Source organism: Macrobrachium nipponense, chromosome 40 (genome assembly GCF_015104395.2).
Source record: "Macrobrachium nipponense isolate FS-2020 chromosome 40, ASM1510439v2, whole genome shotgun sequence".
Lineage (NCBI taxonomy): Eukaryota > Metazoa > Arthropoda > Malacostraca > Decapoda > Palaemonidae > Macrobrachium > Macrobrachium nipponense.
The window spans coordinates 13,031,655-13,046,654 of record NC_061101.1 but is presented as its reverse complement, the minus strand read 5'-3'; the positions used below and the strand labels follow the sequence as shown (position 1 = coordinate 13,046,654).

Genomic DNA, 15,000 nt, shown 5'->3' with positions numbered 1-15,000 from the left:
ATATATGCACATATACATAACTGTGGATTTTTTCTCTAGTAATAATAATAAGAAAAATAATAATAATCGATCTTTAAATATAAGCACATATACATACCTGTGGATTTCTTTCTCCAGTAATAATAATAATAATAATAATAAATAATAATAATAATAATAATAATAATAATAATAATATACCTTCTAAACCCTATCTTCCATTCAAGGTCCTCATCGTGTACAACAATGTCAGATGACTGAAGCTGCATCTGCAACTAAGAGGGGGATTTCATCTCAAGTTAATCCCCTGGGTTTAGGGGAGGTGGATTTTGCGTGTGGGGGAAGGTCCTCTCGATGTATCCAGCATTCTTTGGGGGGGGTGATTACTGCTTTGGTATTCTCGGTTCTGTGTGATTAAATCTGGGTTCTAATTAGAAGACGGGAGATGGTTTGTTTGGCAAACTGTCTTCGTTTGTGTATGTATCTATGGATGCATATATATATATATATATATATATATATATATATATATACATATATATAATATATATATATATATATATATATATATGTATATATATATATATATATATATATATATATATATATATATATATACGTATGTGGTCATATACTTATGGAGAGAGAGAGAGAATAAATATATTTAAACCTCACACACACAAATAAATAGAATAAATATATTTAAACCTTACACACGAAAAATAAAAGAAATTTTCAAAAAATTCCAAATCATCTATGCATTTATTGTCACAAAGTGAGAGAGAGAGAGAGATGAGGACGAGAGAGAGAGAGAGAGAGAGAGAAATAAATATATTTAACCTCACACACAAAAAACAAATAGAATAACTATATTTAAACTGACACACGAAAAATAGAAGAAATTTTCAAAAAATTCCAAATCATCAATGCATTTATTGTCACAAAGTGAGAGAGAGAGAGAGAGAGAGAGAGAGAGAGAGAGAGAGAGAGAGAGAGAATAGGTACGTTAAAACCTCACACACAAAAAATAAACAAAGAAATTTTCAAAAAATTCCAAAACATCCATAAATCTATTACCACCACAGAACACAGAAGATCGCTTGCTTGCAATAACCCAAACCTATCTCATCCGAGTAAAATAGTAAAGCTTGTTTCATAAGGAAACCTGGTCCTCCTTGTTTACAACATACCCGGTTCCTCTCGGCGCGTAATATAGGTCGTTACATCTGGAAGCAAGACGAATGGTATACCTCGTAAAGTGTAAAATGCCCCTATTTGTGAAATATGGCGAAAAATTGGTTTTCTCTCTAAACCTTTCTGCTCTAGGGATGGGCCTGTATCCATCTTCCATTAAAACAACTTTTGTTTCCCGCGTTGGAGGGATTGGAACCCTTTTGTTAAGAGAAGACAGTTTACCATGCTAGGCTTGAGAATGGGTTGGCGTCTTGCTGTTGGGAAGATAGTTCTTCCTAAAGTAGATTCACATCAACCGTGCACCTGATACCTAGGCCAGTCCCTTACGACGCTCCTGAGTGGCTGTTGATAAGCCAATCACAGGGCTGGAAACTTTCAGTCTCTCGAGAGAGTTCACATAGGCAGGATGTGTGTTCCACCTCTACTGGGGAATACGTCTTTCAAAAGTATCCCTCAGGAGAGGTGGAATATACATCCTGCCTATATGAACTCTCTCGAGAGACTGAGAGTTTCTAGCCCTGTGAGTTTCTTTTTTTTTCTAGAATGGATTTAGAGGCAGGTCAGATGTTTCGCTTTGTAAAAGATGTTAGGGTACGAAATGTTGGTTTCAGAGTCATTATATATATATATATATATATATATATATATATATGTGTGTGTGTGTGTGTGTGTGTGTGTGTGTGTGTGTATAACCTTGCATATAACCTTGCATGTTACAAAACGAAACATCCTCACACCTGCCTCCAAATCCATTCTAAAAAAAAAAAAAAATCACGGAAAAAACTGAATATTACTAAATATATATATATATATATCTAACCCAACATCTGTTACAAAACGAAACATCTCACACCTGTCTCCAAATCCATTCCTAAAAAAAAAAACTCACGGAAAACACTGAATCCCTGACGAAACATTATCAATATTCCCAGCCAACCAAAACATAACAAAATCCTCACATTCTTCTTCTTCTTCCCTCTTCCAGATGACACTCAAGACCTCAGCCCCTCTGCCCAGCGTCCCAACGGTCTCCTGAAAGCCGTCATGCCCTCGTCTGAAGAGATAGTGCCTTCGAGGTCACAACAGCAGCAGCAGCAGCAGCAGCAGAAGAAGAAGAAGCAGCCCTTAGTGGTCGTGACCTCTGCAGTGCCCCGGTGCCCCGGGACATCGTGACCACATGATGTAAGGACTGGGCAGATCCAATTTCGCGAAGACAAGGACTGGCCCCTATGACGGTTGAAGGCTAAAAAAAAAGAGATAGAGAGAGAAAACCAAACGAATATCGCAGCCAGCGCTCAATCTAAGTGGTATATATATATATAATATATATAAATAGAACTTTAGTCAGTCTTCAGTCTGGCAGTTTGTCTGTCAGTCTATTATTCAGCTGTCGACAGTCAGCCTGTCACAGTCAGTCTGCCTGTCAGTCAGTCAGTCACATGCTCAAAAACTCGATTTTTGTTGGGGGGTCGTCTCTCCCTGTAATATTCCCACTCGCCTGTCTTGTGTTCAGTGATTGATAAATAAATAATAATAATAAAAATTAATTATTAGAATCAGTCCCGTTTTGGAAAAAAAAAGGGCCATACAAGCTAACAGACTTCTATCGAGTGTTCGTGAATAAAAATATACACTTTCGATTTCTCTGAGAAAAAATAAATAAGAGAAAACTTTTTTTTAACGTGGTGCTGTTTGAATGAAATCCTGCTCAACATAAAATAAAATAAAAAGTTTAAAAAGTGTAAATTAATGTAGAATTTTTTCTGTAAATTGTGTAAATAGGTTCGTAAAAATCAAGTGTACGTGTCAGCCAACGAAGTTTACGGGAAATGAAGTTAAACAGACGTCATAATAATAAGTAATAAGTAAAAAAAAAGTTAATAAAAAGTAATAATTAAGATAGGTCCGTGATTGATTTACGTGTCAACCATCGAAGTTGAAAGGAAGTGAAGAAAGACGTAGAAATAAGCGAGATGGAAGAATCCTGAGAACCAAAGGGGGAGAAAAAAATAAAAAAAGGACAAAGCAACGACCATAAGCGACGGAAGGCAGCGTAGTAGGGACAAGGTCTAAAGACGCCATTTCTCTCTCTGTCTGTCTCTCCCTCCCCCAAATGGTGCTTCTAGAACCTCTTCTTCTCATCCTTCTTCTGCTTCTACCTATTATGCGAGAGTCTCCCCCCTCCACCTCCACCTCCTTCTCCTCCACCTCTTCCCTACGTCTCCTGCTCCGCCAGAACTACTCCTCCTCACTCCCACTGAGATGAATAACCCCCCTGAAGTCGGGCCCCTCAATACCCGCGAATTCTTCTTCTTCTTCTTCTTGTCTACCTTCGGCTTTGTCGTCTCAGGCTTCGTCAGCAGCAGTAGCAGCAAAAACCTGCCGTCGTCATCGTCGTTGTAGTCGTCAGGAGGAGGAGGAGGAGGAGGAGGAGGAGGAGGAGGAGAGGCGAAGGGGCCGCCGTGAGGACGCGGCTTTGGGATGTCCTGTGGGAGGGCGTGAAGAGTTGTTGGTGGTGGCCGGCCGGGCCGTGCAATGGCCACACTGCCTGCTGGCTGAGCTGGCCCAGGGGCTCCATGGAGGAGTCCGGCCCCTGGCGAGGAGTCAAAGACGCCATCCTGAGGGTGTGGACGCGGCGTGACTGTCGGGGAGGAGGAGGAGGAGGAAGTGGGGGGGGATCATCATCAGACGCCCCCCAGCAGGGGTCCGACACCGGTCGGGGGCAGCAGCATCAGCAGCAGCAGCAGAAGCATCATCAGTATCATCGTCAGTCGTTGTCGCCTTCCCCTTCCTCAGCAGCGGCTGGGCGGCCTCTGCAGGGGGCGGGGGCGCCGGTGACGACGGTAGGCCTCGATGCGGCGACGGGGGGAAGGGCGCTCACCCTGGCCACAGTGGCCCAGCCCAGCCTTCGGCAGATCGCCGTACCTGGCCCGCCGACGCTCACTCAGGGCTGCTATGCTACTACTACTGCTGCTTCCTCCTCCTCCACCAGCAGGGCGGCGGCGGTGGGCGTGGTTGGAGGGGGCGTGGCCGCCTCCTCCCCATCGCCGAGACTCAGTAGCAGACCCAAGGGCGAGGTCACCTTCGCCACCGGGGAAGACGCAGCGGGACGAGAAGGGGCAGATGTGGAACTTCTATCAGCTGATGCGAACGCCGACCCCGCTGCAGAAGGGGAGGGCGGAACGGGCTGCAAAGCCCAGGAGCAGCTGGACACTCTGATCCGCAACCGGGGATACCACGTCAAGGAGCACATCCCGCGGAAGGTGCTCGAGGAACAGGTCATGGAGAATATCCGGCGGAGAGAGAGGATCGCCAGGATTCTCCGGCAGGAGATGACGGCCGCCAATCCTTCCCTCCTGAGGGAGGCTGCCGCCGAGGAGGAGGAAGCGGCAGCAGCTGCGGAAGCGGCGGCGGCGGCAGCGGTGGCCAAGGAACCGCCGCTGCGTCCCGAGCAGCCCGAGCGCACGGCGGAGATGATGAGTCTTCTGACGAAGGTAAGAACGAAGTCGCTGGCTTTTATTCGTCCCAGACGGATAATGACATAAATTTAATCAACTCTTGTAATTAACTGAAATCTTACAGCAGGGGTTATTTAGTAAATCAAAGGACATATCCGCGCGCGCGCGCGCACACACACAAACGAGCAAAGGCACCCTGGTTAGTTATTGATACGTAAATAAAAATGAAACGATATAGAGACACCTTCAACAATTCTGGAACGAAAATCCATCTTGGACGAATCACCTGGCTGGAAAACACACACACAAGAAAAACCACACAAGCACAAACAACCATAAACAAACACATGCACCAATTAAAGAAAACAAACACAAGCAGACACTCACCTTCACAAGAAAAAACTCAAGCACACAATCTCACACACACACACACACACACATACAACAGAAAAGATACTCACACATACTAGTACACTCAAGCACAAGAAAGCACAAACACTCAACACACACAAACAGAAGAAAACACAAACACAAGCAAAGGCACACTTACACCATACACAAGCACAAGAAACATACACAGGCACACACAAACAAGAAAAGACGCACTCACGCATACCCACAAACACAAGAAAACACGCTTTTACACCTACACAGAGACACATGAAACACATGCACATACACACACAAACAACACACATACACACAAACCACCCTCACCCCACCCACAAAGAAAAAACTCCAAAACAAACCCACACACGCCCACGACCACCCCCAATAGCAAGCGTGATCAGTACCACTCAAGAAGAGATCAAAGAAATAATTCCTTAAAATTGCTTTCACTATTCCCCAGAGGTCGCCATAACCTTGTACCAGGCGAGATTTTTATGAACAGGTACCTGGGACGTCTCAGGTATGAGTTTGAGAGAAAAGGTAGAGGGGAGGGGTGACATTCCCCCCCACCCCCCGACCCCGCCAACCCCACCCGTAAGTGGGCTGTTTTTAATTTCATCAGTGACCTCTGGTGGATTGATTATTTATTTCTATTTATTTATTATTTGTATATATGTAATTATATATTTATTTATCTATTATTCATTATTTACTTTGGAATAAGGTTTTCACGGACGAATGATAGCATCTTCTGCTGGCATATACACATGCACATACACACATAAACACACATTTTTTTAACAGTAAAAACGGCTAATGTCAATATTATATTATATTATATATATATATATATATATATCTATATATATATATATAATAATAACATTAACCCTTTTTTATGTTGAATAAAAAAAATATGTTTTTGTGTTTGTGAGAGTATGTGTGTGCGTATGTATGTCCCAGAAGATGCTGGCATTCGTCCGTGAAAGTCTTACCCCAAAATATATATTGAGACATCAATAAATATATTAATAAATATATTCATCATTAAGCAGTGAAATGTATGGCGCAATTCAATCAACAATACATTCCTCAGACATTACTAGCAATTGACAAGTACCATTTGCTTACCATGAAAAGACATTATTTCCAACCCACAACCAAAACTCTCCATCACTGTATCAAAACATAAAAAAATAAGTCGATTTAACTTAATATTTCTGCAAAATAAACGAAAATAAATGAAATTCAGCATCAGTTAAAAAGATTCTCTCTAAAGAAGAAGAAATCTGAGTCGACGGACATAAACAAAAGCCACAAAACATCAAACGAACGAGATGCGCAAAGCTACTACTACTACTACTACTACGAGAGAGAGAGAGAGAGAGAGAGACAGAGAGAGACAGAGAGATGCTACGCAGGGAACATACACAAACTTTATCAAAACCACTACGAGATGGGGCGGGTAGGGGGTGGGGGGTGAGACCCATGCCATCTCCCTTGTCCCCACCACACATAAGTGAATTCGTTTAGTGGTGAGGCAGATAGAGGCTATATCTCTGCGATAAAAAGGTCGTAGATAAAAAGGTCTCTGCTCTAGCGGCTACTCTCTCGCTCTCTCTCTCTCTCTCTATCTCGCTCTCAGTCATGCTCTCTCTTTCTCTCTCTCTCTCTCTTTAAATCTTACTCTCTCTCTTTCTCTTTGAATCTCTCGTATCCAGATTTTTCCACAGCCGATGGGATACTTACTTCCTCTCTCTCTCTCTCTCTCCTCTCTCTCTCTCTCTCGCTCTCTTTCGAATCTTTTTCTCTTATCAGAATTTTCCACAGCGATCAAAGGGATTTCCACAGCCGATCGGGATCACTCCTCACTCGTCTCTCTCTCTCTACTCTCAGGATAAGACTTTTTTCTTTTGGGGTGGGGTGGGGGGATAAGCGGGGGGAGGGGGGGGGAGGGGGGGGGTTTGTCAATAAAAAAAACAAACAAAAAAAAAACAAACAAAGTTATTGTCCCAAAGGCGAAGTCAGGTCAACTTTGCCACTCAACGGCGAGTTGGAAATAATCGATTATCTTTCCTAAACTGTTAAGTTTCATTAGTTGTGATTAGGTGTCTATATCCCTTATTTTTCTTTTATATATAAAGTATATAAAGTAATGGGTCCACTTATCTGCGTGCACGAGCGATCGCAAGTGTATACGGACTCTGTCCGCAGTAGCATTCCGATTGACAACAGTAATAATAATAATAACAAAATCTCCTCTTCTAAGCGAAGATAATTCACGCTGGTTAGCAATGCCTTCTCAGAAGAGACGAAACACTATTCCTAGAGTCTAGGATCCGTTGCCGACGCTGGAATACTTGGAAATTGGTGCTGCATCGCTCTGTCTGAGCTGTGGCAGCTTATATACATAGTTCAGAAGCAGAGTCATCCAAGACCTAGAACGAACTATTACTTCGGGGAAAGCGGTTGACGGGAAATTGCAAAATTATTGACCTTATTTCTGGGAAAAGTGACCTGTTCAAAAATTCTACGGAATGGCCAGATTATTGTCGAGTGATGGGTCCTGGTTGAACTGGTTTTATATTATTGTCATTGAAAAAGAAACCCACTAAATTACTGCGTATAACGTGTTTACTTGTAAGTATTTACATTTTATTTTACTCAAAAAGGGCCACAGATAGGGCCTGGAAGTACTCGAGTGTTGAGTAAAATAAAATATATATACTTATAAGTAAACACGTTATACACAGTAATTTTGTGGGTTTCTTTTCAATCTTCAGAAGAAAACCGAATGAAGTTTTTGTTTGGCTCATTATTATTATTATTATTATTATTATTATTATTATTATTATTATTATTATTATTATAATATTATTATTATTATTATTATTCCAAAGAATATTAAGGTGTTGATTAGAAAAACAAGATAAGACGAGGTAAGGGGGAACACTGAAAGAGGAGAATTCTCACACGTTAAAAACAAATATATAAATAAATAAAAAGATGAACAAATTGATAAAAATGAAAGTGATTCTAATTCATCACAACTCAACAGATTCAGGACTTAAATAGTGAACATAAAACTGCCAAAAGTGACGACTTATAGAAGTGAAGGTGATGCAGATGTCAGTCGAGAATGGTGATGATGATGTTGGCGATAATTTCGGGTGGGCCAAGTCCGTCCCCACCCCCTCACCCATCCCAGCCCCTCCAAACACCCCACCCCAAAGTTTGGCCCGGCCTGGTCCTGCTGGGGCAGGTCCCCTTCTTCCTATCCGCTTTAAGCCCTGCCGGAGCATCGCAGAGGAGAGGATCTCCTCTCTCTCTCTCTCTCTCTCTCTCTCTCTCTCTCTCTCTCTCTCTCCTCCCAAAAGCTTTTTCAGACGCGCACGCACGCACGCATGCTCAAACACACACACACATACACACACGCACATACAATGACAAGAATGAACAACAAACAGACTGCAGAGACATGAGTGTAGAAAGTATTTTGGAAGTGAAGTCTTCCTGACAATAAATAAAGAGAAAATAACTCTCCTTCCAAAAGCTTTTTCAGCGCGCACGCACGCATGCACGCAGTCCCAAACACACATGCACGCACACCCACCCACACACACACACACATGCACGTACAAACACACACAACGACAAGAAGGAAACAATCTTGGACGAGAGAAAGTAAATCTGCAGCGTCGCGAGATGAAAGCATCTGAAAGTGAAACATTTTTTTTTTTCGCAAAAAATAACCATCAAATAAATCTGACCTGCATAAATAAATAAAATCGTGAGTACGTTCGTTCGTTCGTTCGTGCACCAATAAATCCGCCACCGAAACATGAATAAACAATATCGCATCGCAAAGCGTCACCGTCGATATTTTTGACACACCCATTTCACGGTAGTGCCCGCCCTGGGAATCTCCCAAACTCACGCAGAGAGAGAGAGAGAGAGAGAGAGAGAGAGAGAGCTAGCTGACCTATTGACCTACCTCTCTCTCTTTCTCTCTCTGGCCTCGGAGAGAGACATAGAGACAAAAAGTCAAACAGACTAGAGAAAAGATATGATATGACCGAGGTTGAAACACCTATGAAGAGAGAGAGAGAGAGACTGACCTACCCTTTCCCCCCTTCTCTCTGTCTCTCTCTCTAGAATCTGTGAGACTGACAGACATTCACACAGACAAACCAAGGGATATGAACCAAGTTGAAACACTCATGAAGAGGTGGAAGGCAAAAGAAGTCAGGCAACGTCACCTTTTCCCTTTCCCACGCCTCTTAGTATATTCTTGGTCCCCTTTTAATCTCCTTTGTAAAAGGGGGAGGGGGTGGGGGGGAAGGGACGGACCTGTTTCCTCCGGCTAAGCGAGGGAGGAAGCCAGAGGAACGCTGGGAATGGGTGGTACGCATTTAACTACAAAAGAGGAACACTGGAACTCGTTTAACTACGAAAGAGGAACACTGGACCAAGTAACTATCTCTGAGGAACACTGGAAATGGGAGGAACCCTTTAAACAACGCCAGCGGAACACTAGGAATGACTGGAACTCATTTACCTACGTCATAGGAACACTGGAACCCATTTAGCTACGTCAGAGGAACAATGGAACCCATTTAATTACGCCAGAGGAACACTGGAACCCATTTAACTACGTCATAGGAACACTGGAACGATTTGGCTACGTTAGAAGAACAATGGGACTCATTTAACAACAGGGGAACACTGGAACCCTTTAACATCGTCTAAGGAACATTTGAAATATATGGAACCCATTTAACTACGTCAAAGGAATCCTGGAAATATCTTGGACCCATTGAACTACGTCAGAGGAACACTGGAAATATCTGGAACCCACTGAATTACGTCAGTGGAACACTGCAAATATCTGGAACCCATTTAACTACGTCAAGATGAATCCTGGAAATATCGGGAACCCATTTAACTACGTCAGAGGAACCCTGGAAATATCTGCTACCCATTTAACTACGTCAGATGAATCCTGGAAATATCAGGACACCATTGAACTACGTCAGTGGAACACTGAAAATATCTTGAACTCATATAACTACGTCGGAGGAATCCTGGAAATATCTGGAACCCATTGAACTGCGTCAGAGGAACACTGCAAATTCATGGAAAGCACGTAACTACGCCAGAGAAAGACTGGAAATGATTGGAACCAATATAAAGACTCTCTCTTACACAACACACACGAAATGACTGTCAATTCTCTCTCTCTCTCTCTCTCTCTCTCTCTCTCTCTCTCTCTCTCTCCTCTCATTCAAGGGCTCGCGTATGCAAATGTATTCAAACGATCAGGGACTCTCACAATGATATGTGAACTTGTATTCACATCCGGAGTCTTAAGAAGCCTCCGTTATGGTACCACAACTCTCGTAAGACAGTAATCAGATCCGTGTAAACTTGCAGCTCACGTCACAAGCATTACGTGGAGGAGAAGTCGAGTAAGAATTCTGGCCTAGCGGCTGTTTAGTAAGAGAGAGAGAGAGAGAGAGAGAGAGAGAGAGAGAGAGAGAGCTCCATTCGTGGGTTTATGAAAGATTAGACCTCGGAATTCGAGAAGGAATTTTTAGGAACTGAGCTGACCAAGATAAAATCCTGAATCCTAATTGGGTTAAGTATTGAAACAATATCTCTCTCTCTCTCTTAAAGAGCAAACGACATTGGGAGCGGTAACCTAGTGTCCAGTTCTAGCGCAGGCCTGATGGAAACTATTTGAGAAATCAGTGGAATGAAGAAAGTGTGAGTTAACTGCAGAAGAATTTTGGTCGGTAAAAGATTTGAATGTGACACAAAGGTCATGTCAGGTTTTTAAGGGGGGGGGGGGGGGATTGACCTCCAAACCCAAAGTGTATCTGGTTAGAAAAAGTGCTAGACTCTATAAATCTATATCACATTCACAAGATGGGCATTTAACTTTGATATTTACCTGTATCCAAATTCTAGCCCTAGGCAGGAGGCACATTTTGGCACCCCTCCTCCATCACAGACAAAGGTATGTCAGTTCTAGGGGGAGGCTTGGGCGGGGGAGCGGGGTGGGGGCGGGGAAGATTGACCCTTAATCTCCCAAAACCTCGGCTGATTAACCTTCATACAAGTCACAGGTCTAAGAAGGACCTCTGCTGACGGAGATTGTAATGCGTAGATTGATAATGAGGTGGAAGACCTGGTTCCCACAGTCATGAGAATTATGTCCCTCTTCCCCAGGGGATGTAATGAGCTTGGGGAAAGAGGAGAGATGGAGAGAGAGAGAGAGAGAGAGAGAGAGAGAGAGAGAGAGGGGAGGGTGGGGTGGGTGTGGAATGAGTGGGTGAGGGGAAGAGAGAATGTATGTGTGTCTGCGTGTGTTCTTTTAATAGGAATTCCAGATTATCTTTCTTAGTGGCTCAGAAAGAGTAATTCAACATAATTGTTACTGATACATATGTTGTTATGACCAGTTTAATGATGAATACTACCTCTTCTCTCTATATATATAATATAATATATTATATCATGTATATATATATTATATATATATATATATATATATATATATATATATGTATATATATATATATATATATATATAAGTATCTATATATTATACAGTACATATTACATATGTATGTATACATGTATATCTATATATATATATATATATATAAAAAATTAATAATATATATATTATATATATGTATATAATATATATATATATAATATATATTATATATATATATATATATATATATATATATTACATCGTATGATATATATATATATATATATATATAAATGTCTACACACATATGTATATATATACATACATTTTACATACTTACATACCAATGTATACATACATACATACATACGTATAACATTCAATCAAAAACAGACGATCCCAAGGACACTGACTGTAACAATTACCACACGGCACGTCAAAAATAATTTATAAGTATGGCAAAGTCCTACAAAGAACCCAAGTAACACGACACATTTATAGATTGTTACATATCAAGGGGTTGAGTGGGTCGGGGGAGGGAGGTTATAATAACCTCTTAGCCTTCCAATGGGGGGTTGGGTGGGGCGGCGGGGCGGGGCGGCGGGGGGTTGGGGGGTGGGGGGAGAAGTTATAGCAAACGCTTAGCCTTCAGGGAAAATAACAAGGTTGGGCAAGCCACTTAATGATGTACAAATCATAGATTTTTATATTTTTTTACCTGAGTACCATACCTTCGACTTGGGTTTTTTTTTCTGTTTATATCATAAAGCATAGTGTTTTTTTCAGCACATATTATTCTACAGTAACTTATGATTGCTCAAGCAACTGCTTGTAAAAGATAAAGCTATAATTGATTAATAAAAATTAGGCCATCAGACCTGGCACAAACAGAAAACACACACCTTTCACCTGGTTTTTTTTATGTTGGTACCTAATTGAGTGCATTTAGTTCATATATATATATATATATATATATATATATATATATATATATATATATATATATATATATATATTATCTCCAATAACTTATGATTTCTCAAGCAAATTCTGCTTGTATAAATAACCCGTAACTGATTATTTTGCATGGAAATTTGACCATCAAACCAAGAAGAAACAGAAAAAAATTATTCAATTAAAAAAAAAACACAATACCAAGAGGCTAGAAGTCTAGAAATCCCAAATGAAAACGAAAAAGATTTCACCGACAACAAGTCAGCACAGGTCAACTGCAGGTCAACTGGAAGGACGACTAACAGCCTGACAAAAGCAAACTGCAAATGTAAACAATGGAGACAATTTTCTGATACGTCTAGTGAAGAGTTTTTTTATTCAGGAAAAAGCCAAGTCAAGGTAGATTTTAAGTCTGGACATTGTCTTACATTAGAATATCTTTGGAACTCAGACTTTACCCTTTAGAAGTCTGACGTTTTTACGGAATACAATTGGAACTCTGGTTACCTTTTAGAAGAATGGACATTGTCTCAGAATATCTTTGGAACACTGTCTTCTTGATACCAGCTGACGCTGGTAACCTTTCGTAGCTGGTATACAAATTTCTGAAAACGAGGTGTTAGGCTAAATAAAGATGATTTCATTCCTCTGAGAGAGAGAGAGAGAGAGAGAGAGAGAGAGAGAGAGAGAGAGAGAGAGAATCTTCACACTGTTCAGTATTCACTACATATGAGAGACAGAGAAGTTTTCTTCTAAGCTGACTTTAAAACTCCTTACAGAGAGAGAGAGAGAGAGAGAGAGAGAGAGAGAGAGAGAGAGAATCTTGACACTGTTCAGTATTCACTACATATGAGAGACAGAGGGAAATTTTCCTCCAGGCTGACTTAAAACTCCTTACAGAGAGAGAGAGAGAGAGAGAGAGATAATCTTCACACAGTTTAGTATTCACAACATATGAGAGACAGAGAAATTTTTTTCCGAGCTGACTTTAAAACTCCTTACAGAGAGAGAGAGAGAGAGAGAGAGAGAGAGAGAGAATCCTCACAGTTTAGTATTCACTACATATGAGAGACAGAGAGAAATTTTCTTCTGAGCTGACTTTAAAACTCCTTAGAGAGAGAGAGAGAGAGAGAGAGAGAGAGAGAGAGAGAGAGAGAGATAATCTTCACACAGTTTAGTATTCACAACATATGAGAGACAGAGAAATTTTTTTTCTGAGCTGACTTTAAAACTCCTTACAGAGAGAGAGAGAGAGAGAGAGAGATAATCTTCACACAGTTTAGTATTCACAACATATGAGAGACAGAGAAATTTTCTTCTGGGCTGACTTTAAAATTCCTTACAGAGAGAGAGAGAGAGAGAGAGAGAGAGTCCTTATAGACTTACAGAATGTGTGTGCGTGTGGGTGAATATGAGAGAGAGAGAGAGAGAGAGAGAGAGAGTCAGTCTTTCTCCTCTCTCTCTCTTTCCAGCACCAGCAACCAGCATTGCAGTAAACTGGGAGATGCCTCCCGTATAGAATTAACGTCCGAATTCCCGTCCCATAATGGAAGGAAGAGGGCTGCCGTTACTACTACTACTACTACTGCAGTCTCATAATGCGGTGTATATATACACATACACACACACACTTCTTATTATTATGCAAACGCCATTGGGCGGGCCTTCCTAAGGGCTTATTTTTTTGGGCTATTGAAATCAGGACGACATTTTTTGATGGATTAAGACGGATTGTGACGCGTATCTGAAGGGCTCTCTCTCTCTCTCTCTCTCTCTCTCTCTCTCTCTCTCCTCTCAGACGCAAGGTCGAGGTTTCAGTTCAAATTCGTGATCTAAAAAAATAAACTCTGATTTGTTGTAATTCGACTTTTGAAAAATATATAAAGAAAAATATTTTTGTCAAATATAAAAGATCTAAACAAAATAAAGGTTATTTATTGTTTAATTATCTATATAATACAGCTTTTATCACTAGTGACCAATTGTGATTACCATATAACTACTATAATTTGTCGACAGTCTTTAGTATGTCGACGTTTTTCAAGTCGTGCACAATTGTATATTTGTCGTCAATTTTCAAAACGTCGAGGTTTCGTATTTTGTCGATGTATATCCATCCCACAAAATTCAGCAAAACTGCTCTTCAATTTGACGACAATTTTCGATATGTCGACGTTTTTCAAGTCGTGCACAATTTCATCATTTGTCGCCAATTTTCAAATCGTCGATAATTCTTAATTTCTCGATGGATATCCATAAAAAAATCTGCCATTTTGCCTTCAGGCGCAAACATAACAATCTAAAACTCCTTCAAGGCGACTCAGAACTTAATTCAGCTCTACTTCCTGAATTCACCGCCCATTCCTTGATGAATCAAGAAACTGGTGAAATCGGGAATTCAGGAATTAAACGCTGACGGATTCCTAAACTTGTTCCCGAAGTATCTTAGGACAAATATGCCCGTCGTTTAACTTTGGTTTCTGCTGCTGTTGCTGAGTAGGGAAGATTTGAGAGAGAGAG

The 15,000-nt window shown here is 41.0% G+C and overlaps 1 protein-coding gene across 1 annotated transcript in view; it reads left to right on the top strand.

Moving 5' to 3' along the window:
• The window catches only part of LOC135211923 (uncharacterized), a 216,791-nt gene that overhangs the window by 81,629 nt on the left and 120,162 nt on the right, over positions 1-15,000 (top strand). Inside the window, exon 2 of the mRNA XM_064245159.1 lies at positions 2,159-4,667. Coding sequence (XP_064101229.1) covers positions 3,750-4,667 — 918 coding nt within the window. The 5' untranslated portion in view covers positions 2,159-3,749. The remainder of the gene's footprint in view (positions 1-2,158; positions 4,668-15,000) is intronic.